The following is a 27,034-nucleotide window of genomic DNA, read 5'->3' as shown; positions in this document are numbered from 1 at the left end:
ATATAGGAGTGAAAACAAAATACATTAGCGATGCATAAATTATTTACTTATTCTTAATACAGAGCATATCTTACATATACATATATGTGTATTTAAGAAAGCTTCTCTGAAGTTCTGATATGAATTAATGTAATTACACATTATTCAGTATATTTAACTACGTTGAAATTATTTCGTCTATGATAAGGTTTAATCTTCAAGATATTTAACTCCAACTTGCCTTCGAATTTCGTCCTCTAATTGTGCAACTAATAAAGAAACATTGTGCGGTACTTTAGAGCTTTCGGTTACACCTAAAACGGAACAAACCAAGTTAGCAATAATAAACATAGATATGTACAGGTTGCAAAAAAGTTATTTTCTGTGGCTTTGGCAGGTGATTCTGCAGATCTGCAAAAACAAGATAGCTGAATAATTGACCTTAATTTTGAAAATCAAGATCAAATTTTTTTTCGCATCGTATTCTATTTATTGTGAAAATTAAAAGTCTTAAAGGAACCATGGATTGCAAATCAAACGTTCTCTTGAAAAAAATGTTAGAATTTCATTAGTTTTATATATGTATGTACAAGTGCATATACATATATACATGTATATACACATATACATATAAAGTGGCATGGTAATCATAGTACAGTCTGATAGGGAGGGACTCGACGGGAAGAAATAAGAAAAAATTTGGTATAACATTTTTTTACTTGAAGCTTTGTTTTCGAGAGAATCTACTTTGAACATTTCAAAAGTATACTTAAATTTGGTTAATTTTGGACTGAAAAAGAATAAACAGTCGATAAAAAATTAAACTGCATTTGAAATAAGTAAAAAATGTAAAATAGCATTTTTTCATAAGAGGCTTCGTTTCCGAGAAAATAAATTTGAAAATGTACCATGCGCTCCTACCGGACTAGTACGTAACTAAACATGTTTAAAGTTTATTTTTTTGAAAACAAGTCCTTAAACGGAAAAATTTTATCCTACATTTTTAACTTATTTTCTTCGTGGGATATTTTCTTCTTAGCCTTCTTTTGCTATGGATTTTTCACGTATCAGCAGCCAACTGGTTTGGGTGCGTTGCAATTCTTTCTTTGTATCTCTTTACATATCTGCCGATTTCTTCTTTGATCATTGGTATTTTTAAGTCTTTACGTAAATCCTTGTTTCTGACATACCATGGGGCGTTGACTATTGTCCTGAGTATTTTCGATTGTAGCGACTCTAATTTATCTATGTGGCTCATTGCTGCTGTCCCCATAGTGGTATTCCGTACGTCCAAATTGGTTTTATTATCGTTTTGTAAATTTTTAGTTTATTTTCCATGCTGAGGTTAGAGTTTCGACTAGTTAACCAGTACATCTGTCTTCTTTTTATTTTGTATTTTGTCTATAATTGATTTAGTATGCTACTTCCATGTAAGTTGTGTGTTTAAGTGGAGTCCTAGATATTTAACTTGCTTTGTTTGTCTTATGTGCGTGCCATTCAATTGGATATTTGGTGGTTTCTGTTTTCGTAGTATAAATGTAATATGGTTTCATTTACTGGGGTTTACTTTTGTTTGTTTATCTTGCAGCCATTTTTATATTTTTGTGATATGTGACTGCTATTTCTGAATTAGTGTGCCTGACTAGTACAACCGTGTCGTCCGCGAATGTCAGTATTTTGCTGTTGGTATGTTGCCCGTGTATAGTGTGTATAATATTGGTCCTAAGACGCTTCCTTGCTGTACCCTTGCCTCGATTCTTTAACTTCAGAATATGTGTCCTTTATTTTTGCTACAAAGGTTCTGTTGCTTAAATATGATTTGAGTAAGTGGTGGATTTGTTCTGGGAAATGTTTTTTGATTGTTTATAAGACGCTTTCATGGTTCATTTTGTCAAATGCTTTCTCGATATCCATGAAAAGGGCTGTACAGTATTGTTTCTTTTCTATTACTAGTAAAATTTTCGTTGTCCAGCTTCTGCATATGCTCTATCGTGGAGTGTTCGTTTCTGAATCCAAATTGGTAATCTGTTATTAACTTTTCTTTCTCTATTGTTGGTTTTAGGCGGTCGTCTATTATTTTCTCTAGTATTTTGGAAAACGTACGAAGTAGTGATGTTAGCCTGTAAGATGCAATTTGGTGTGGGTCTTTGCTTGGCTTAGGTAACATTATGATCCGCGCTAGTTTCCATAGATTAGAACATTATTGAGTTCTTAATATTGCATTGAATATTATTGTCTTTTAGGGGAAGATTTTTTGAAGATTTAACTTTTGATTATGTTGATTAATGGTGCTTTATTGTTTTTTGTTTTCTTCATTATGATTCTAATTTCTACTGCTGTTGTATTAGGTATGGTGTAGTGCTGGTCAGTTGAGGTACTAGTGTTTTGCACATCTAAGTCTGTATGATAGTTGGGGCTACTGTTGTTAATATTATGTGGAGGAAATGTGTTACAAAGGTGGTTGGAAAATTCTTCAGCTTGCTCTTAGTTACTTCTGGCTCATGTGTTGTCTGTAAGTTCCAGATCATTGTTTTGTTCTACAGTTGGATCAGTTCCGTGGGTCATTTCAGTTCAGGTGGACAGATTAAATCCGTTGAACAATTAAAATGATGAATTTAATATGCTTTCACATATTCACGTATTCACAATAAACTGTGAATTTTGGTAATGATGTGTTAGGCAAAGGTACCGATACGCGGCGGTACGACGTAGCCATACTATATCATGTGTCGGCGTACTAACCACTGCGCTGCCGTCGTCCGACACTAGTTAGTGTCGAGTGGTGGTATTTGCTATCGAGTGCCACCGCAGGCCTTTCTTCCACGATACTACATACATATGTTTTATATAGAATTAATGAAACTTCAATATTTTTGTCCAATAGAACTGTTGAGTTGGAGTTCCTCTGAGACTTTTGTGCTACATGATAAGTAAAAGTACGATGCAACAAGAAGATTTGGAATGACATTTCATGATCAGGATCAAATTCAATGTTGCGACTATTTTTTTGATGATCTCCATCGATTCAAAGCCGTAGAATCACCTGCTAAAGTCTTGACAATTGATCTTATACTCTGTACTTTGGTCTGCTTTAACTAAAATTAAACAGACAATGTAATATAAGTTATACGATACAATTAGATTAATGCATGTAAACATTGGTAACACCGATCATTTATGGAACGTAACTCCTAATATTAGTAATAATTCTATATAAATGTTGCCATATGGTTCTTTTCTATATATATATGTCGGATCACGATTCGAATTTTGGGCGCGCGACGACTCTTCATGCGGACTAGCCATCGTTTCACAAAGCCGAGATTTTATTTACACGTATATACAGGTCTATCACTAAGCTTAACAAATAATAAGTACAACTAATAATAAGTCTAACAAACACTAAGCCTAATGAATAATACGATCTACGAATAATTAAATTAAATAATACTATTAGCAATGTTTGAGTTCAAACGAATCCACGGTCACCGGGATAATTCCTTACTAAGCGAAACTAACTTAGACGCAAATGCGATCGTCGAAAATGCTCGATGTGTCACTCTCCAAGGCAACCGCAAGAATGCCAGCCTCGTGGAGACCCTTCTCCCTGCACGATTGCATTTTGTTTTCTATACCCGCTTGGAAGCATCGAGAAGGTTCCAAACGCCGTTGCTAGGCACACTCGTTAGAAGCATCGAGAAAGTTCCAAACGCCGTTGCTAGGCAGTTTCTGCCTGGAGTTTTGGTTACTAATACAATGTATGTCCCATTGCATCGGCACCTCCGAGGCAACATCACACGTGGCTAGGCCCGCTCTCGAGGCCACATGCCGCCACAACCACATTTCTCGGAAAACACATACAACCACTCCAGACCTCCGTTAGATAAAACATCCATCCCGTGACCGTGGCTACGTTCAGCGACCGATTGTCACCTCGAACCCAATCTCGCTTATTACAAATCTTAAGCAATTACAACTATAATAAAATCTAGGCTAAGGTACTAGAGGATGTTCCCAAAATTTCCAAGGAAAGGCTTCGGCTTTCCTTTCATCTCCGACATATATATATGTATGTATGTATGTCGGGTTATCATTAGAATTTAGGGCGCGTAACGACTCTTCGTTTGATTTAGCCTTCGTTTTACAAAGCAGAGATTATATACAAGGCTTTTACAAAGTATAATGAATATTGAGTTCAATGAATAATAAGATTAACGAATAATAAGTTTAACAAATAATAAGATTAACGAATAATAAGATTAACGAATAATATGTTTTACGAAAAAATAAGTTTAACGAATAATGAGATTAACGAATAATATGTTTTACGAATAATAAATTTAACGAATAATGAGTTTAATGAACGCTATTAACAATGTTCTTGGGTTCAAACGAATCCACGGTCAACGGGATAACTTTTTACTATGCGTAGAATAATTTTAGGCACAAAAATACGATTGCTGAGACGCTCGGTAAACTGCTCGATGTGTCACTTTCCAAGGCGATCACACGAATAATAATCTGATGGAAATCTTTTTTGCTGTACGATTGCATTTGTTTGTTATATGCTTGTTAGAAGCATCGAGAAGGTTCCAATCGCCGTTGCTAGGCAGTTTCTGCCTAAAGTTTGATGTATACTCGTTGGAAGCATCGAGAAAGTTCCAAACGCCGTTGCTAGGCAGTTTCTGTCTGGAGTTTGATTATTAATACAACGTGTGTCCCATTGTATTGACACTTCCAAGATACAATCCCATGTGGCCAGGCCCGTTCTTGAGGCCGTATGCCGCCACAACCACATTTCTAGAGAGAACCATACAACCACTCCACACCTCCGTCAGGCAAAACGTTCATCCCGTGACCGTGGCTACGTTCGGCGACCGATTGTCACCTCGAGCTCAATTTAGCTATCACAAATCTTGAACAATTACAATCAGATCGAATGATAACAATTGCTTAATTACAGCTATGATAAAATCTAAGCTAAAGCATTAGAGGGCTTTCCCAAAATTGCAAAGGAAAGGCTCCGGTTTTCCTTTCATCTCCGACATATATATATAAAATGTATCTTGGAAGTTATCATATTCATGCAAGAATATTACTCTTAATAAAAAAAAACTAATTTTTCATTAATGAAATCAAATTGATGTAATGCATGGAAATGGACGGACAATTGAAAAACGAAATAAGTCCACAGTAATAAAAATACACAGTGTCCCAACAAAAGTTAAATTCCGAGGTGGACATAGTTTGGTTTTAGCAGTTTCTTGCAGGGGGGAGCGCAAAGGATACATGAAAACTAAGTCAATTTTTTTTTAATAGAACCATATATAATTATTTTAATATATTAATCGATCTTATTTGGCATCCCCATAAAAAGCTATTAGCTTACTTATATATATCGAAAAGCCATTAGTTTAGCACATATATTTCAATGTTTATTTTGTACATAAAATATTATCCCATGATGGACGAGGAAAACAAATAAAGCGTGTCTTACAACTTGCTCTGTCTTTCGTACGATTAATTTTACAAAATAAAAGTTAAAATATTTGTTAAACCAATGATTTTTTGACATAAATAAGTTAATAACTTATTATTATTTAATTATTACCCAACATATTAATATACTAATATACAATATATTTGTAATATATAATATATATCTTTAATATATAGTTCCATTTAAAAGAAACTGAGTTGACTTTGACTAGTGCATAGTTTCATTTCAAAAAAATATTGATAATAAAATTTACAAAAATGTTTTAAACGATTTTCACATTTTTGAGTGAGTAAAAAACAAAAAAATAATTTCTACCTTGTATTTTGTATAACGCCTAAAGTAATGGAACAAGTGCGTGTAGGTGTGTGTGTGTGTGATGTTGAGTGCTGAAGATTGTAGCATATTTATGGAAAAACTGTCAATTATGCGATGCAACAAATTTTTTTCGGAAGCAACTAATAACAAAAGAGAATCTTTTCGTAAGTGTGACATTATCGTCATTGGCACTTGAATTTAATTGCTATCTTGACTCCGGTAAATCTAGCTGGTAAATATAGCTAGTAAAGAATTTCTTCTTTAGGTAGCAAGTCTAGCTTAAGAAAAATATCGCCTACAAAATCAGTCACGTAACTGGAACGAACCATATTTTCTTTTTTTTTTACTTGAAGTTAGAAAAGAATGTCAACAGTAAAAGATGAATACTCTAAGAAGGACTATATTTTTCAGATGTTTGTTTAGGATGGATCATTCTACAAAGATCATCTAATGCACATCGCAAATTTAAATTCGCGTTGATCACTGTAATATCTCTTGTTCTTGTTTAACCATTCCATTGCTATAAGACATAGGACACATATTATATAATGCATATAAGACATTCGATACTTGTATCTTATATCGAAAAATGCTACCGCGGCTGGTTTATACAGAGGTACAATACAGTTGATGATGAGCCTGGTTTAATAATATGTAATTAAAAATTCTAAAACAGAATTACAATATTTTCACAAACTTGCAACTACATAAGAATGCTCATTTTGAGGTAGTTAAAGGAGTTACGGATATCGCTGAAACAGATTGTACTGTTTCATATTTTTCGATTAGTAATGATTAAGTAACATTCAAACGATTCAAATGTTTTTGTTGTTTGGTTAAAGTGAATATTAATTAATTGGTAATTTGTGAATAATACTTTGAATTTAAAGAAAATGTCAAAACATGCAGTACCTGCTAAAATGCAATTGCGAACTTCATTAGCTTCATAAACTAATCCAACGCTGTTAATAAAATTAAACTTATATTCAGTTTCAGGAAGTGGTATATTTATTTTACCACTTGGCAATTCTACTGTTGTAGGGCACCAAAAGTTCGGAACTTTTATCATTCCTTTTGTACCAATGATGTAAGCTTCATTCGGTAAATCAACTAGACAGTGAGTAATGATGGTTGCAGTACGGTTTCCTTTGTAAAGGAAGGTAGTAGATACAGATTGATCAACTCCCTCTTCATTTAAGCACCCAGCAGCTTGTACAGTATGAGGTATTTCATTATTGAATATTAAACAAGCAAATTGTATTCCATACACGCCCAAGTCCAATACGGTACCTCCTCCTAGACTTTTAATGCTAAACAGAATAACGTATCTTTTAATATAATAAGTTTGACTTAAATATGTAATGCACTATCCAATGTATTATGCATTTAATAAAAATTAACAGATTTGAGCATACTGCCTAGATTAAAGAATTAATGGATGTCACAGATACACAGAAATTGAATTGCAGTCGTTAATATACAACACATTATAAATGTAGGAAGTTTGATGCTGAGTCATTTACCTATAGAAGTATTTTGAAAACGTCAAAAACGCGGAATACAAGAAGGCGAAGTAAATTGTATAAAATATGATTTGTTGCATCGATTTCAATATACCGATATAGAGGGTATATCTTGTAAGATTTTTTTTTTATTTAATTCGTACTTTATAATTTGTCCGGCTGGACACTCGGTAAATTTTATCCTGTGAGAATGACCAGTATTTTTCAAGCATTTCCGATAATTTCACAAAGAAGTGTTTTAAATAAAAGTTAATCAATTTTTGGTTCACTACACATTCGGATATTAAAAATTTCCGACAAATTATTGTTTAACAAAAGGTCAACATGACCTTGACTTTTTTAAGTGGCATCATATACAATATTATACAGGGTGGTTGGTAACTGGTGGTACAAGCGGAAAGGGAGTGATTCTACGCGAAAAAAGAAGTCGAAAATATAGAATAAAAATTTTTTTTTAATTTTTTTTCTTTTTTAAATTTTTCCATCGAGACAATGATCTACAGTGAGATCCGTTATAACGTACCGCACGCGTACCGAGCGAAAATTCAAAGTCGATTTTCTCGAAAACAAAGCCTCAAACGAAAAATTTTTATTCTATATTTTCGACTTCTTTTTTCGCGTAGAATCACCCCCTTTCCGCTTGTACCACCAGTTACCAACCACCCTGTATATTTTGAGTTTCCCAAAGTAGTAGCTGACCCCAAGAAGAATTCAAACATCCACCATACTATGACCTTCAGATGACATTGAATTAAAAAATTTAGGTTGGATCAACAGAAGGAAGATGAAAAATTATTTTATTTCGATACGAATTACATATTCAAAATAAAACTAAAACTGTCAAACTAATAAGCTTATTTGAAGAATTCGCCGACAACACACAATGATACTGTTTCGCATTACACACTACAATCATCTACTACTTATTGCTCCAATTTAAATTTCCGAATTCAAGGTCATGTCAAGATTATCTCAAAGTCATAGTATAGTAGGTTATTGAACTCATCTTGACGACTGCAACAACTCCGCGAAGTCCAAAATACATAGATAGAGGATCCGGCCGAATAATATGTAGAAGTGGGCACTACTAAGTGATCTTTGTGAAAAAATAAGAAAGAGATATACAATAACATTTTTTCACTCTCAGCTTATTTTCTGAGAAAATCAAGTTTGAAAATTTTCCGAATATACTTGGCTAATTTTAGATTGGACAGAATCGACAGGAGGACATTCTACTTATGGAAATAAGTCGAAAATATCGAATGAAATTTTTCCGTTAAAGATTTTATTTTCAGAAAAATAGCGGTTGGATATGTTTAGTTAAGAATTAGCCTAGTACATACGTATGATAAATTTTCAAATTTACTTGTACAGAAACAAAGCGTCTTATGAAAAAATTTTATTCTACATTTTTTACTTATTTTTGCACGTAGGATGATCTCTTATGGATTATTTAGTCCTAACCAGTCCGAAATTAGCGATGTTCAAATATACTTGATAAATTTTCAACTCGATTTTCTCGGAAACAGCCGAGAATGAAAAGCTTTTATTCTATATTTTTTTTCTTACTTTTGTACATAGAATTGTGTCGTGTCCCTTTCTACAGGTTATTCGGCCGGACTCGATACACGCTGTCATTTAAAAACGTTGAGGTGGTCTTGAATTTTCATGGAAAATGTGTTGAGGTTTATCTCGGAATAGAGAAAGGAAATGTGTGGATGAATGTATAATAGAAATATATTTAAGTCTAAGTACAGTGTATGCTAGTCCAGATCCGGACACTGGCAGCGGTACTTTATAAAAGAACTCCGAAGCCATGAGCCTATGGGTATTTATATAATTAAGAAATACTGGCCTGTCTGTACTCTGCTGCACCATCAGTGCAAGGTATGTTCCTAGAAAAGGCTATTTTTTCCTAGAAGTGAGAATCACTTCAATAAAAAGAATTATTGGAAAATTTTTAATATCCAAATGCACAGCGAGCCGAAAACTAACTAATTTTTGTTCGAAATAATTCTTTAGTACATTATTGGATATACCCGAAAAATGGTGGTTCGTATTAGACAATACACCCTGTATATCTTATAGAAATATTGAGATATACGTACATACATATTTTATATATATGTAACTTATTGTATCTCAGGTATATATATATATATATATATATATAGGAAAATGGTATAGTGCTAGTAGGTTTGGTAACGGTATGATTGTTACGATATCGTTTGATGCTCCGTCAATCTATTTTTACGCAATCACTATTCGTCACTCACTAACTTCGTTACAACGGTTCTTTTTAAAATACGCTGACAACACTCCATGACAACGTTGACAACACACACCCGATATCTCCCAGGCAATCCGTCCACGATACTACACTATACAATACTATATATATATTGTTGAGATCAGTTTTCATTCTTATTAAAATCATCCAGATCAATTTTGTGCATAATTTCGTGTATATTACATAGAGTTCAATAGTAGTTTTAAGAATATATGTACATGAAAAATGGTAATGCAAGACCATATTTGGAGATTTATTTGGATAGATGTGGAAACGGAGAGATGCAGAACCATAGTAAATGAGATATCGATACTAAACATCAACTTAATGCGTATGCATCAATCATATTGTACTGGATGTACTTGGATGCACATACATGTATACTAAGCTACTGCCCATGTATAGTTCAATTTAAGGGCCCCTGTGCATCCCGCTGCTTAGTCTGACTTACTTTCGTTCGTGCGTGTAGGGATATTTTGGCCGATTTTTAATTGTCAATAACTAAAAAACAAAGCCGAAAACGCAATTTCTAAATTTTTGATATTTGTTTTATTTTGGTTTCAAGAGTCACCCCTTAAATTTCCTTTCACTTGTACCCGAATACCCTGTATATAATTAATCGAAGTTTAGATAAGCAGGGGCTTATAAATTTGTCTCATTACCTACTACTTTTCATGTACATCATAGGAAGTTACGTTCAAATTAATTTTCAATTAGATTAAATTTCACACGGTAAGGCTTCAGTTAATTAATTAATCAGGCATTAGTTAAAATGTTATTGCAATAAGTGATGTTTAGATAAATGGAGTTCTGTTGCAAAGAGTGTCTATTTTAAAAACGGTATCTATGCTTTGAAGATTTGTAACAACGATAATGATACTGTTTTCAGACTTTCCTTCAACTTTGGTTATGTACATCGACGACTGTTCTGACATACGAAAAGTCCATCTGTGTGCAGCTTTAATGTAAATAAAATAGAAACCTTTATATCCAACCTAGCAAATCTTAACATTAACAACTGCCTCGGTAGACACCATCTTTCTTATATGCAGTACTGTGAATTATAATTTCATTCACAATTTTAACTTTAAAATACATACAAAGGACAAAACAAACATCGTTTACGTACTTGAGTCGTTGAACATCTGGCATTCTAAATCCGAAGGATACAAGAACTTGATGAACATCTCCAATACTTCCGGATTCAATTTCTTTTTTAAGAGTTTCATATATAGGAAAGCATCTACTCCAAATACCTTCCATTAAGAACAACTTCTTCTCCTTTGCTAAATTTATCAACTCTGTTGTTTGCTTCAAATTCATAGTTAAAGGTTTTTCACATAAAACATGTTTCCCATGATTTAACATTAATTTTGCAATGTCGAAGTGTTGAGGATGTAACGTTCCAATATATACGACATCTGTAAATATTAAAAGATACAAAACAATCGGGAAAATATGCTTATATTAAAATTAAGTAAATTATGATTTAAGGCATTTTTATATTTGAATAAGTTTTATAAAATATGGGTACTAATTTTCAATTTTCGGTAAAAATAATAGATTACAACAATTTTGTGTTATTTCACAAAAACTGACTATCGTATTTAGTTTTCGGTATTTCGGAGGTGTGTATCTGTAGAGTAATTGCGTATGCGAAGTTAGAAAGTGTCGAAGTGATGAAAAAACGAGTGGTAAAAGTTTTGCGTGTATAATTTCCTTGCCAAGTGGCGAGTATGTACAGTGTACAATGTACAGGGTTTTTTTTTTTTTTTTTTTATTTAGTTGTTTACATTCACAATTTGTTCGATTTGGACATTTGGTAGAATTTTTTGGCTGTTTGATTATCATGTGGGTGGCTACCCCCAGCGGGGTACCATCCTCGTGTTTGTTGGGTTATATCCTTTGTGAGATCTGTTGGGTGTTTCCTTTTTAGTCTTCTTTCTATGCTTGATATGTTGATCGTTTCCGCTGCCAGCCGGTTCGGGTGCGTTGCTATTCTTTCTCTGTACCTTTTTGCACATCTGCTAATCTCCTCTTTGACCGTTGGTATTCCCAGGTCTTTCCGAATGTCCTCGTTTCTAACGTACCATGGGGAGTTTACTATTGTTCTAAGAATTTTAGCTTGCATTGTCTCTATTTTGGTTATATGGCTCATTGTTGCTGTTCCCCATAGTGGTATTCCGTGCGTCCACGTATTGGTATTATGATCATTTTGTATATTTTTAATTTATTTTCTATGCTTAATTTGGATTTTCGACTTGTTAGCCAATGCATTTGTCTCCTTGCCATCTGTATTTTGTCTGTTATTGTAATATCGTAAAATAGCTTCGATTTGAAATCGGCTGAAACTAGAAAAACACCGTGTACGTCGTCCTTTGTGGTTTGTTTATATCTAAGAGCGCCTATGTGACTAAAGTGACCTAGTTCTTACAGAGGTATGAGAAAAACGATAAACAGCGTTAGAACAAAAGACGGTTAGGATTTTCAAGGAGAGGTGACGGAGAGGTCAGGGTATGCGAGTCGAAAAGCGAGTGTGTTGCGAAGGGCAGAGTTGATCGAGACGTCGAAGAGTAGAGTCGTGAGAGTTGATCGAGACGTCGAAGAGTAGAGTCGTGAGAGTTGATCGAGACGTCGAAGAGTAGAGTTGAGAGAGTTGATCGAGTTGTCAGTGTTGTAGAGTTGTTAGAGTTGCTAGTGAGAGAGAGAGAGAGAGAGAGAGAGAGAGAGAGAGAGAGAGAGAGAGTTACCAAATAGTTGTCAAGTTATTTGATGTAAATACGAGCGTTGTATTTAGTTTTCCTGTTAATCAAACATCGTTTTCTGTCTAACTAATATCTATAATTTCAATCCATTATTAATAAATTATAATAAATCGGACAAAACTATACCTTTAATATATTCCGATATTACATTATTGATTTGATATACTGTTTCTATGTGAGTTGTGTATTTATGTGGAGTCCTAGGTATTTGACTTGCCTTGTTTGCGGTATGTGCGTGCCGTTCAGTAAGATGTTTGGTGGTGTCTGTTTTCGCAGTGTGAATGTAATATGGTTGCATTTACTGGGGTTTGCTTTTATTTGTTTAACTTGTAGCTACTTTTCTATTTTCGTGATTTGTTCTTGCAGTAATGTGACTGCTGTTACAGGGTTAGTGTGCCTGACTAGTACGGCTGTGTCGTCCGCGAATGTCAGTATTTTTGCTATTGGTAGTTGTTGGTATGTTGGCCGTGTATAGTGTGTGTAGTATTGGTCCTAAGGCGCTTCCCTGCGGTACTCCTGCCTTGATATCCTTAATTTCAGAATGTGCATCATTTATTTTTACTACAAAGGTTCTATTGTTTATGTAAGATTTGATGTAAGTTTTTCATGGTTAACTTTGTCAAATGCTTTCTCCATGTTCATAAAGAGGGCTGTTTAGTATTGTTTGTTTTCTAACGCTAGTATTATTTCGTTGATAAGCCTGTGCATTTGCTCTATAGTGGAGTGTTTGTTTCTGATTCCAAATTGGTGATCTGGTATTAATTTTTCCTTCTCTATTATTGGTTTTATGCGGTCGTAAATTACTTTCTCTAGTATTTTAGAGAACACAGGAAGTAATGATATTGGTCTGTATGATGTAGTTTGATGTGGATCTTTGCCTGGTTTAGGTAACATTATGATTTGTGTCAGTTTCCAAAGTTTAGGAAAGTATTGAATTCTTAGTAATGCGTTAAATATTATTGTGATTTGTCTTATCGCTTTTGGCGGAAGATTTCTCAAGATTTTGCCATTGATTAGGTCGATTCCTGGTGCTTTATTATTTGTTGTTTTCTCAATTATGTTTTTAATTTCTTGTGCTGTTGTTTTAGGTATGGTGTAGTATTTGTCAGTTGATGTACTAGTGGTTAGCGCATCCTCGTCCGTATGACTATTGTTGTTGCTGTTGTTGATATTATGTGGTGTAAATGTGTTGCATAGGTGGTTGGAAAATTCTTCAGCTTACTCTTTGTTGTTTCTTGCCCATGTGTTGTCTGCTTTTCTGATTACTGGCATTAGTTTTGTTGGCTTCTTTATTTTTTCGTAACTTTCCATAGGGAGTAGTTGGAGTTTTCGTGTGCAGAGAGTGACTCTATGAATTTTGTGAATTTGTTATTGTTGTGCTCTTTTATTTTGTTTTTTATTTCCTTTGCAAGTTTGTTTGTGTGTTTTTTGTTTTCTCGTGTTCTAAGTTTTTGCCATTTTGCTTTCGCTTTTCTTTTTTCTCTAATTTTCTCAAGTATGTCTAATGGAATTACTTTTGTTCGTCTGTTGGTTGATTCAGGTATAGTGGTTGCTGCTTCTTGAATAGTTTCTGTAAATGTTGTTACTGCTTGATCGATGTGTTCAGGTGTTTTCAATGGGATGTTGCAGTTGATTTTGCTCTCAATTATTTCTTTAAATTTTTGCCAATTGGTGGTTTTAGTGCATGGTGTCCCTGAATTGTTATATAGTATTGGTTTCTTTCTGTATGTAACTATTATGGGTGTATGATCGGAGCTAAGCTCGAGGCTGGGTGCTATTTTTAGTTTATTTGCGTTTAGTCCCTTTGTAACTGTAAAGTCGAGTAGGTCAGAAATTTTGCTCAGGTCTGTCGGCCAGTATGTCGGTCTTCCTGTGAATAATATATTGAGGTGGTTGTTTCTAATGTATGTTTTCAGGGTTCTACCTCGAGCTGTGGTAATTCTTGATCCCCATAGCGTGTGCTTTGCATTGTAGTCTCCCGCTGCGATATACTTGTCACCTAAGTATTGAAGGTACTCTTCCCACATTTGTGTTGTCATTTTGTGTCGTGGTGGTACATATACTGCTGACAACTGGAAGTGGTTGCTGCTAGTTTGTACTGTAACGATGGTTGCTTGGGTATATTCCTTTCTTACTTGGCTGTGTAAGTGATGTTTGATATCGTTTCTTATTATCACTGCGGTCCCTCCGTGTGCTTTTCCTGAAGGGTGTTTGGTATCATATATGGTGTAGTATGGTATTTTCATGTAGTTTTTTCTGAAACAAGTAATATGTATATATTATTGTTATACAGGAATGTTTTAGTTTCTAGGGCCCTTTGTTGTAGGCCGTTAGAGTTCCAGGCTGCTATTTTAAGCATGACCATTTTTATTTTTTATTTTTTGCTCAGCATGTTTGTAAGTAGTTGTAGCATGACTGTGATTTGTTGCGTTTGCTATCTGAGGACTGCGTTTTGTTCACTTATCATTTTTGTTAGCATTTCGGTGTTTTTGATGGATTGTTTTAGTAGTTCTTTGATTTCTGTAGCGTCTTCGGTGTTGCTGCTTTGTTTTTGATTGTTTGTGGGTGTTGCTTGTCTAATGTTTTGGGTTACTTGCGCGTAGCTTCGGTTTCCTTGGGGATCTGTGTTTCTGTTTATAGCTTGTGGTTCATTTTGTGCTTTCAATGTTGCTTTATTATCCGTTATACTTTGTTGTGGTTGATAGTTATCGATTGATCTATTGCGAAGTGGTGGAAACAGTTTACGTTGTAGTTGTTTCCTGATTTCACATCCTTTATAGCTGGCTGGATGGTTTCCAGTACAGTTGTAACATTTTACTTCGTTTATTTTCCCTATGTAGGGACAGTGTATTGTTAGATGATTTTTTGCACATTTAACACATGCCGGGCTTCTGTTACAATAATTTTTAATGAGTCCTTATTGTTGACACCGCATGCATTGTGGTATATCCTTTTGTGGCGTGGTGGTTCCACTGTTACTATCGTATTTAGAATTCTTTTGATTTCGTAGATTTTCTTGTTGTTGGTTCTAGGTTCCAGTTCTATAATGAATAAAAGTAGTGGTTGCATTGTATCGTATCTTGTCATACTGTTTATTGCTCTTATTTGGTAGCCAATTTTTGCTAATTCGTCACTTAGTTTTTTTTGTGTTAGTTTTTGGATGTAATCCTCTTATAACTACTTTGTAGCTCCTTTCCGTTTTGAGCTGGAACGTGTGGTATATAGCGTTTTTTTTCTTTTGATTCTTTTATCACCTTCCTATAATTTTCTGGGGTGTTTGTTTGTATTTTTACTTGTTCTAGTTTTGTTTGTTTTATTATGTAGTTTTCCTTCCCAATTATGTTGTTTAGTCGATCAATAAGCGGGTTAGTTATCTGGGCCTCGACAAATATTGGTGGTGGTTTTGTAGTGTGCGTTGATTTAGTTGTGTTTTTGGTTGTTGGGTCGTCGTCTATTTCTTCCGTAAGTGAGCTGAAGGAGTTTCTTAATTGTAATTCTTGCAGCCATCGCTGCTTTTCTGTATCTGGATTTTCTGTTATTTTTCGTTTCTTGTTATAACTCGTCACCTTCCAGCTTTCATCCTGTTGGGTTATTTCGTTATTCGTATTTTTCTGTTCATTGTATGGTGTTGTTTCCATATCAACTTCGTTTGTAACTGAGCATTCCTGTTCTTCGTTTATTGGTTGGTTTGGTTTTGATATGTTTGTTGTTTTATTTATGTAGTATTGTTCGTCTTTGTTAATTATTTTTATCGGTGAGATGTGTTTTTTCATGTTAGGTTTGCTTATAGTCTTCTTACTAGAAGACACGGGTTTCCACCATTTAGCTATGGATGTTAAAGCACTGTTTTACATGTCCGTTTAGCTCGGCTGCTCGGGCAGCATTGTACAGGGTGTATAAAAAGTATGTGTAAAAACCATCATAGCGTGATTCTAAACATCTGGATCGGTGGAGATTTGTAATAAAATGTTTGTGCAAAATTGATCTGGAGCATGATTTTCAGGGCCAAATTTTTGTTTATTGTAACGTATTCCACTCATTATGAGGATAAGGGGTCCCAAAGGAACCATGGTATGGGTTGCATTCAAGTGAGGAACTGAATGTGCGGTCTCTTGCTTTCCAGAGGCAAGGAGAGTAAGGCGGATTTGTTAGATTCAATAACGTTCAAAAACGTTTATAAAAAGACTATCTCTATATTAATCCAACTTAAAAAAAACATGAAACATACCAATATTCTTGTCCTCCGCTAGCTCTACATAATTGTCGAACGCCTTTTTAATTTTATGTAAGCTAGAAAAGTTCTGTGCCCTTGATAATTCACGTGCTGCTACTGCAAGAACTACATGTTCAGATTCTGGCAATGTTCGTAAGCATGTTACAAAATCATGTGATATTTTTCCAGCGCCTGCTATACCCCAATGAATAGACATCTGTAATAACGTAATTTTAAAAGAAGCTAATTATTTACTAAATAATATAATGGTAAACAATTATAAATTAACTTAAAGTTATAAATAGAAACATTGTTATTCTCTTATATATTAGAAATGATTGAGAATAAGCACATGCTTTCAATTGGTATGCTTTATTAAAATATATATATATATATTAATATATATATTAATATATAATAATGTAATATCGTAAAAGAGTTTGATTTCGTTAAAAGAGCTAAAAGAGTCGTTAGAATTCATTGAGTTGTCAGTGTTGTAGAGTTGTTAGAGTTGCTAGAGAGAGAGAGAGAGAGAGAGAGAGAGAGAGAGAGAGAGAGAAACGAGATCGATGTTAATGAAGTTGACAATGATGCACGTGATAGTGATAAAAGTCGATTAATCTTTCTTTTCGAATATTCAAAGATCCACCCGCTACGGGTTTCCTACGTACTCGCGTAAATACAGGTCAGTTAGAAATACAATTAATTGATCCTAATATCACCGTACAAAGAAGTCTTTATAGACTTAGCGAGGAAGAGCGGAGAATAGTACGTGAGAGAATAAGCGAATTAATTAGAGCTAAAAATCATAAGGTCTAGTAATTCACCGTTCACGAGCCCTGCGTTACTCGTGAAGACGAACGATGGTTCAGATAGATGATTGGTAGATTTTCGAGAACTAAATAAAAATACAGTCGCGGATCGATATCCTTTACCCCCTTATTGCGGAACAAATCGCGAGATTGCAAAAGCGAGATACTTCATTAGTCTGGACATGGCTAGCGTGTTTCACCAAATCCCTATTCATTCTAATTCTAGGAAGTATACAGCATTGGTTACCCTCGATGGACAATTCGGACAATAAGTTGTTATTTTCTTCAAATTCTTTTGTACCTTTATTCGGTTCATTCGACGTCTTTTATTTGCATAACATAGTTTGCATGCGCGTCTAATGTTTCTTGCGGAATCATTTTTCCAAAGGCGATATTATGCTGACTCCGTCGAAAACAAGGATTTTTGCATTTTTTGACAACCCTAATAATTTTGCAACTAATACTTGTCTAAGTATTCTAATATTTATGTTCTTCCTTGCTGCAATTTTGTAAACCATCAAAGCGTTTACAACGGAAATCCCCAGAAGGAATTGCACGCCAAGTCTTTGGTACCCTTTGATCCCTTTTCTAATTGTGGTGGCATAAGAGACCATTTGGTCGGAATAGTCTATACCACACTTTCCTTCTTTATATTCAGCAACAGCTGGTGGTTTTAGTGTTGCGAACAAACGAAACGAGAGATCATTCTTGAGATTCCTTTGAAAACACGCGTGGTAGCCAACGTGCCACTCGTACGTTGTTGTTTATTTGGATGATGCTCTAATTATTGCCGACCCTATAGATCAAGCTCTAGAAAGATTGAACACCGTATTAAATACCCTTACCCTTTACCCTTGTAAATGCCGGATTTTCTTCTAATTTTCTAAATGCTCTTTCCTAAACATATAGGTACTCCGTTTGGGACATGTAATTCATAACGGAGAAGTTCGCCCCAACCCGGGTAAAATATAAACCTTGAGTTCTTTACCTGAACCAACGACCGTCACACGGCATAGACACTTCATAGGTTTAGTTTCTTACTTCCGGAAATTCGTCTCTAAATTTTCACAGGTAATGAAACCTCTATGCACACTTATTTCCGGTAACAAAAACATAACTTGGACAGATAACCGCGAAAAGATGAGGCAAAAGGTAATTTCCGTCCTGACTGATGCTTTGGTGTTAACGATATTTGACCTTAATTATCTTATAGAATTACGTACTGACGCTAGTTTGGATGTATATGGGGTTACTTTAATGTATAAGGTTGAAGGTAAAAACAGGGTAGTGGAATATTATAGCAAAAGAACTAGCCCCACGGAATCTAGGTATCATTCATCTGGGCTAGAGACGTTAGCAGTCGTTAAACGCTGTTAAACATTTTCGCCACTATTTACATGATCGAGAATTTCTTGTTGTTACTGATTGTAATTCCTTGAAGTCATCTAGAAATGGGGTAAATTTAAATGACAGAGTTTACAGGTGGTAGCTTACTTACAGACTTTTACTTTTGACATTATGTATCAAGAAGGTAAACGAGAGACCCACGTAGATTTCTTCTCGCGAAACCCCGTAGACTTGGATCACCGTACGATTAACAAAGTCGTAGAGAAGGAAATTAATCCGACCGAAAATCCCGAAGATTGGCTATTAGCGGGACAACGTCGCGACCCCCAAATTTCTGAGATCTTCAATAAATTGCAAAACGAGGAACTCACGGAAGATATCGCGAATATGTATGAAATACAGTCCGGTACCCTTCATCGTAAGATACGGAGAAAAGGCAGAATTCTCTGCTTGCCCATTGTCCCAAGAGGTTTTAGGTGGTCCGTTATTAACCATGTGTACCAGTCCATTATGCACTTAGGTTGGGATAAAACGTTTGAGAAACTGTACGAGTATTACTGGTTCGAAGGAATGACGAAAATATGTTCGTAAATTCGTAGAGAACCGTCATGCTTGTCAAGTTTCGAAGGCAAGTTCAGGTAAAATACAAGTTGAATTACATCCTATACCTAAGCCTAGCATACCCTGGCATACAGTTCACGTGGACATAACTGGCAAACTAAGCGGTAAAAGTGATTCGAAAGAATATGTCATTGTTTTGGTTGACGTCTTCACTAAATTCGTATATCTGCATCATACTCGTAAAATAGATTCCCTTAGTATCGTAAAAACACTTAAGTATGCTATATTTTTATTCGGGAGTCCTCGCTGGATAATAGCGGACCAGGGAAGATGTTTTAAGGGCAAAGAATTTCAAGACTTTTGTCAAGATAGACACATTAAAGTCCACTTAATATCAACCGGTGCTAGTAGAGCTAATGGACAGGTAGAGTATATTATGGGTACGCTAAAAAATATGTTCACAACAACAGAAACGACCGGGCGCTCTTGGAAAGACGCGATTGGGGAAATACAACCGGCTTTAAATTGCACCACCAACCGCGTGACTAGATCGAGCCCATTGGAACTGTTAATCGGTAAAACAGCAAGACCCTACGGCTTGTCCCTACCCGACAATATCGAAGAAAGAGAAGTAGGCATCTCCGATGTAAGACAGCAGGCAATAAAGAATATAGAGACTAGCGCTAAGTATGATAAAGATAGATTCGACAAAACTAAAGCTAAAGTAGTTAGGTTTAATCTTGGTGATTTTGTATTACGTAAGAATGAGGAAAGAAATCAAACTAAGTTAGATCCAAAATTTAAGGGTCCATTTATAATAGCAGAGATTTTGGAAGGAGATAGGTATATCTTGAAAACATTCGACGGAAACGTTCATACAAATATAGTCACGATAGGTTGCGAAAAATGCTAGATAATTGTATTCCTGCGGAATTGGACGTCTGTAGTGATGGCAACAACAGTGACCATCACGATATGTGTAGTCTTGGTCTTTCTTTCTTCGATATGAGAGGGAAAGCTAACCTTCTTCGATTCTAATAAGATTTAAAGTATCTGTAGCATGTGTAGCTGTGTAGAAAATTCGAATCTGGGGAAAGTCATATTGTTGTGCCTTGAAGTGTCAACGTTGTTTTGGTTTGCTAGGTTCAAAGGCAAACGAACACCCGGACAAAACATTATCGCCGTTATTTGTAATCGTCGACCGGAGTTACATTTGAACTTTTTGTAATACAAATAGACGAACATGCCCTCTAGGACAATCATTATAACGAGTCATACAGTGGAATAGCGAGCGTAGAGTTGAACAGTAACATTAACGATTACGACCGGCGTACATTATCTCTGAACTTGTACTTAAAGTGATTTTAATATACACTGACTATTACAATTTTACCACTCGTCTCTTTAATAAACCAACACGTATAGTAAACCACCTCATATTTTTGTTGTGAACGATATCAAAGAGATTATCTCTGAGTCTAGAAACTTTGTGTCTCATTTTCTTATGAAAAACTTTCGCTTCTTTTACAACCAGTTACATTCAGTCTTACTTCACATCAATACACGCAAAAGTCACGCATTACTACGAGATTGTACGTCAACAATTGTCTTTTATCGTGCCATGCCTTTTATCTAAAAGTAAAATTTTGTTACTAGTTTTTCTTTTCTCTTTCTAAATTCACTTACGCATAAAATACCCCCGCATTATGTAGTATCAATACTAATAGTAAACGCTTGTTATTACTGAGAATCACGAATAGTTTCCTTTAAAATGATAGGAAGACTTTCATGGAGCGTAATATTAAATAGCAAGAAAATATCAGGAATAAAGGTCTTATGTGTATTTATAGCTAATTTAGTAATTAATTACTTAAAGCTGCTACTATTTTAGATTTCGATGGTTTTTTAATACGTTGTCATGATCCCGAACAACTTTCTCCTATGCGTGTAACTCCCGCGCCGATCGATTTTACTTTCCAAGATAGAGATTCGCAAAGCACAGTGACACACTACAGCAAATTCTGCCTGTAACTGTACATCCGTAGCAACATATATGTTAGTATTGATTGCCAAATTTAAAGAGTTAACTCAAACACATTACATATCTTACATCTTGTTTATGTCATAGTATCAGGTAATATATATTAACTATAAACAAAGGCTGCGCGAGCTTGAGTATTCCATTGAGTTTTCCTATTTTATATCCTTCATATTACAGTCCTGTGTACAACTGTAAACTGAAAAAAGATTACCATTAATGACCTGCGTTAAGTTTGACTTAATCTTTTAAATCCAACTGCCACCCCGTAAAACGGTTGACTATGAGTTTGGATAATAAATAATAACATAATTACAATTCATATTAACCTTTTATATCGTATTGCTATTATTTAAAATTGCAAACATCTCAACCATGATATCAAAGAATTTAATTATTCGACTGTTAAAATTGTTATCGGAATAGATTTTTAAAAACATTTCTTGTAGGCTCACATATGCAGTTGTAAATGATTATTTAGTTTTATAAAGTATAGCACCAAGGTAAACAGATCAATGACTGATGGATGTAAACAGATCGTCAAGCGGATATGCTAGTGAGTTTCGCAAATACACACATATGGGCTGAATTGACTGTAGTGGTACCGACTGTTTTTTGCAATAATCTCGATAATGAAGAATCCGCGAGGAACATACAACGGCAAAAGTTATTCAAAATATTGATTTTTACAACATACTAAAAAATCATCGAAATTCAATATGGCAGCAGCTTTATAAATAATTACCATTAACTTATATATTTAAGCATGATTTAATGCTTCGATTCCTCAAATAGCACTACGGCAGGATTTCAAATTTTTATAGAAACTTTATGAATATAAAGATATTGATGAATATGTATGTAAATCGTATAGGACTACGGAAATTTAGTGGACATTTGGAATATTCCACGTCAGAAAATGCAATGATATTCTTTTTTGATAGAACAATATGTTCTACTATAAAAAGGCGTCAGGCTAGAAGCTTTATAAACATACGTATGGAAAATCCAAATAAAAAAATGGCATTACACGAAAGAATATTAAAAATTATATTTTTCGTAAAAAAGACCCATCGATCTGGGAAAATGAGCGTCATATATATCAGGTTGCAAATATTAACAAATTTGGGATTAATAAATAATACTGCTACATAAGACACCTAATGACTGTACTAATTTACTGATTAATGACGAAGAACGTCTAAAGAATATATTTTGTACATATTAGAAGAGTACCGGCAACGTTATGTAAACCATTTGCCTGCAGATCGGCAGCAGATAGATGACATAGTTGACAGAATCTGTCGACAAAACCACAGCTATCTACCGCGACTTTTTTAGAGGGTGTTTTGCAGATAGCATCTGTTTGATAGAATGGAATAGCAGATCGGCGTCAGAAATCGAGCAGATCCTGCTAACCTAACCTGAAGTCGGATTGGTAGCCAAATTAAAACAGGTTGCGCACAACGAAATCGACAGTGACAAAAACTATTTCATATACTGATATATGTTCTAGTATACATATCAATGATTTTATTGATATTCGGGAAGAAGTTAAACTACGATTCAAAGTACCACCGCACACGAATTCTCACCAAAAAATGAAGAAAATTTACTACGTGACTTCAGTCCCCTTTATGCGTGGATTCGATTTCTGGAATGCATCATTCATATATCTCGCAGAATGAGAATTGAAAAATGGTAAATAAAACAAAAAGACGACAAAAAATATAACAGTTATTCCTAAACCTGCAGGTAGCGAGAATTCAAATGACGACAACGCAGCTCGTCGGGCATTTCAAGAAACACAAATATTAGCAAGCACAACAGGTGTAAACATCAATCTACCCCAGAATTTACGAACGATTGTAATAACAATATCTTGCCAATTTCCTATAGATTTAAAGAAATTTAATTCACAATGCAAAATTATTTAAAAAGACATCCTCATGGTATCCAATGCCACAAACAATACATAAAATTTTAATACATAGCAGGCAGATTTTCAACAATGCATTTTACTCTTGAGGCTACTTAGCAGAAGACGCAGCGGAATCTAAAAACAAATTTTACAAATATGATAGACAATTTCACGCTTGCAAAAATAGTTGTAAGAACAATTTATAGCATAGATACATTTAATAGAGCTATGGAAACATCAGATCCATATATCTCATGCATTGGCCTTAAAAACAGAATTCATAAGCAATAACTAAAGAATCTAAGTAAATCAAAAGTACCGTCATTATTATGTATCCCATACATCCAATCGATGGACGAAGACCAGTCTGCTGATAATGAAGAATGCGAAGAAAATTTTCCAATATTTAGACATTTAGACAATTCAGAACTAAACTCGGGCGAATTATTATTATAACTGTGACCATATTTTTTATTTTACTTTTATTATTTTCTTCGGTATATCTTTTATTATTTTTTCCAGTATTTTATTACAAATAGATAAATTAGATTAATGAACAGAATCTGTTTGATTTCTGCGAAGATCCGCTGCAGCAGGTTTTCTTATATTTCTGTTGACAGTCCACTAACATAACTGAATAAAACTGATCCCATATCAAATCTGCAGCCTTTCTGTTCACAAAAGCTAATAGCAGAATCTGTTAATGCAGATTTGGCTAGTAGTGCAGTTGGTTTAATAGAGTAACGTTAGTCCTGAAGCATCACAGTGAAGTATATTATGTACGTTAAGTAATAAAGAACAATGCTTTTATATAAATATTAGAATATATTAAAATACCAGAATTATAGAATATTAGAATATATGAGAATACCAGAGTTATAAAATATTAGAATATATTAGAATATTAGAATACATTAAAATATCAGAATTGTAGAATATTAGAATATAAGTTAGACTATACGTTATAATAAAGGCAATTTTTGAGCTTTAGATAAACATTCATATATAATTTATCATGTTTAAATGTTACATTTAGTCCCATTTAAAAAGATTCTAGAGATATTTTTACTTAAATAAGATATTTTTACTTCTAATAACAAATAGGTTGAAGAATAATTGCGTATAAATATTTAAAGAAATATAACTCGTAAATACGAATATGTGTATACATAATAATAGTAATAAAATAATAATATATAATAAAATAATAATATACATAATAATAGTAATAAAATTAAATATCGCTAATTGTATATGTATAATAGAATAACTACATAAAATCTTGTCAATATCAATATTAGATACGTATAAATATTCTTTTTTTTATATGAGATTATTCATATAAAAGTTTATATAACCTAACCCCAATCTGGAAAACAATCATGGATTTCAATGACTACTGACAATTGAATATAAACAGAATTATGTGCATTTATCATTATTATGTTTGAAATCTATAACCAATTAGGATATAACACAAAAAATCATGTAACAGAGGTCTTAAGAAAATATGTACTGTTCTTTTTATCTTCATACAATGTTTGCGTAAAAGATTTCAAGTAAAATTTTGTTACAAAACTGCATGTTACACTTCATGTTTTTTAGGTTTTGGAACACATGAACACAACTTTTAAATTCATACAATAGACAATTATTAAGTTTAAGATTGTGTCACATAAATTTAAAAAATATTAAATAGGATAAATGTTTTAAAATTTATGTAGATATTATAGCTGTTGTAAGTATTATACAGGGTATTCCTCCAACTCTGTTCACTTCATTTTTATTGTTTCAAATAATAAGAGAAGAGTAAGAATTATTTACAGAAAATTAGGAGGAAGACATAATTTGTTGTAATAGTTTCTTTGTAGGCGAAAAGGTAAAACGCTCTGTAGAATTTGTGTTCTGAAGGCAAATAACTTTTATGTCCGACTTCAATAGAATAGGGATTATATTGAAAACAATTCCTCATACATTTGAGTTTGTTGAATTTATTACTTGCATTGTGAAATATTTCTATTATATTTTGCAGTGTTACTGATATACTACCAAACAAAAGATCCAAAAATAACAATTGTAAGGTACGAGCAGACCAAAAAATTGTGTTTCTGGTATGAAGAATATGTGTGATTTAGACTTTCACAATGTCTCAATATCAATATTCTCATAAGAATAACGCCAACAATCTAACAGTGCTGTTTATAATAGTCACTATTTACTGTTTGTTTGTATCTAAAATATTAAACGTGTACTTATCTAAGCGAAGGTTGTACTAAATTACAAGCCTCATTATGATAAACAATATATGTACATATACACATCTAAAAAACACTAATAAAATTAATCTTTCTGTAAAGAAAGGTAGAAGGAATCTTAGTAACACTGAATTTTACAATTAATCTACTGAAATACTATTATGTTCAGTATTCAACATTTTATGAAATTGGAATATAAGAAATTGGGCATTTCACTTAAAAATGAAACTGACATGAAAGTCTTAAAAGGTCTTGAAAGGGCTCTGAAGATCTTTTGTATATGATATCACCATATATAAAAAAAAATACATCGCCACCATATTAGGTTTGTTTTAGAATCTAAATATATTTTATAACTAACTGTTTTCAGTTATTTAAAGTATTAAGAGATATTTCAGATAGATGAAGTTGGTATACATCTTTTATAATATCCTTTTGTAAGTTAGATTTAGGATACTCAGTAATTTGTTAAAGTATTTAAAGATGACCTCTAAATCTTTATTATACATTAAAATCGTAAAATAATATCATTCTTAATGGTTCGCTTAATAATGTTAAAACAGTCTGATAGAAATCATTTGTAGTTATGTTTATTTAATGAAGCTTATCATTTTGTTAGGCCATAAATTTCTTAAATATACTATAAATATTTACACATATTAATAAGTCTGTAAGTAGTAGTCAGTCATATGAGGTTCTAAACATAGTTTCTTCTAAGTTACATATACGATTTTATATTCATATAGGAGATATACATTATTATGTTGTATATGTAAACAAATATTTTTAAGCCATTTCTTTACATATGAGAGAATTTATTTTAGTATAACCAAAGAAAAAATCTAAACATTTTCAAAATGTATAAGATCGATTGTTTTCATAATCACTATTACTAATATTTATTACTAGTAATAGTAGTTAGCAATACTAATATTACCAACTACTACTACTAATACTTTGTGGTCATGTGTTTTTTACAGTAACAGCAGCGACATGGTAAAGTCCTAAGTTTCTATGTTATTCATTTCTGGTGGTTTTAGACAAGTCCACAGTAATTTTGTAAATAGGTAGATGTAAAATAACAAATGATAATATTAATTAAAATCGTTTTACATATTGTTTTTGGAATATACAGTGAAAGATTCATCTAATTGGGAATTTGCTGTACGTATATACATAGATACATATTTTTTTTCTTTTTTTTTTTATTTAATTTGTACTTTACAATTTGTCCAGCTGGACATTTGGTAAATTTTTCTAACCTAACATACATACATATGTATGCAATATCTATATAGATGTATATTTCAATATTATAATATGAATGATTTCTTATATGTATAAAATTAAATTATAACTTACAATGTTCATAAAAGGTGACCTTCACAGATATTTAAATTGTTGTGTGTTTTAGAACTTTAAGCACTACATATATACATAGAACACGAACGTGAAAACCACTAACTTTCAAATAACCTTTTTATGAGATATGGACATTATAGCAGAATGGAAGTT

The 27,034-nt window shown here is 33.5% G+C and overlaps 1 protein-coding gene across 2 annotated transcripts; it reads right to left on the bottom strand.

The window, feature by feature from the left end:
- Positions 1-29: 29 nt before the first annotated feature.
- Positions 30-27,034, bottom strand: LOC138178165 (trans-1,2-dihydrobenzene-1,2-diol dehydrogenase). 2 transcript variants are annotated; one of them, XM_069109708.1, is made up of 5 exons: positions 26,985-27,034; positions 16,601-16,802; positions 10,737-11,028; positions 6,707-7,104; positions 30-293 (listed from the first exon to the last, which is right to left on the bottom strand). In XM_069109708.1, the coding sequence occupies exons 2-5, from the start codon at positions 16,800-16,802 to the stop codon at positions 190-192; spliced, it is 996 nt and encodes a 331-aa protein (XP_068965809.1). In that variant the 5' UTR covers positions 26,985-27,034; the 3' UTR covers positions 30-189. The 2 variants fall into 2 exon arrangements, with proteins under 2 accessions (XP_068965809.1, XP_068965808.1); XM_069109707.1 differs by having other exon boundaries at positions 26,882-27,014.

This window comes from Bombus flavifrons, chromosome 3, assembly GCF_040668555.2.
Source record: "Bombus flavifrons isolate JBK064 chromosome 3, iyBomFlav1_principal, whole genome shotgun sequence".
Taxonomy (NCBI): Eukaryota; Metazoa; Arthropoda; class Insecta; order Hymenoptera; family Apidae; genus Bombus; species Bombus flavifrons.
Note: the sequence above shows the minus strand (reverse complement) of the source record. Positions and strands in the feature narration are given on the sequence as shown.

What these genes read in the sequence shown, in the direction of transcription:
- LOC138178165 (XM_069109707.1), bottom strand. An exon ending in AGCGGAGGACAAGAATATTG is followed by an intron (nt 11,029 to 16,600) that starts GTATGTTTCATG and finishes TAATATTTACAG; the next exon opens with ATGTCGTATATATTGGAACG. An exon ending in CCAGATGTTCAACGACTCAA is followed by an intron (nt 7,105 to 10,736) that starts GTACGTAAACGA and finishes TATTCTGTTTAG; the next exon opens with CATTAAAAGTCTAGGAGGAG.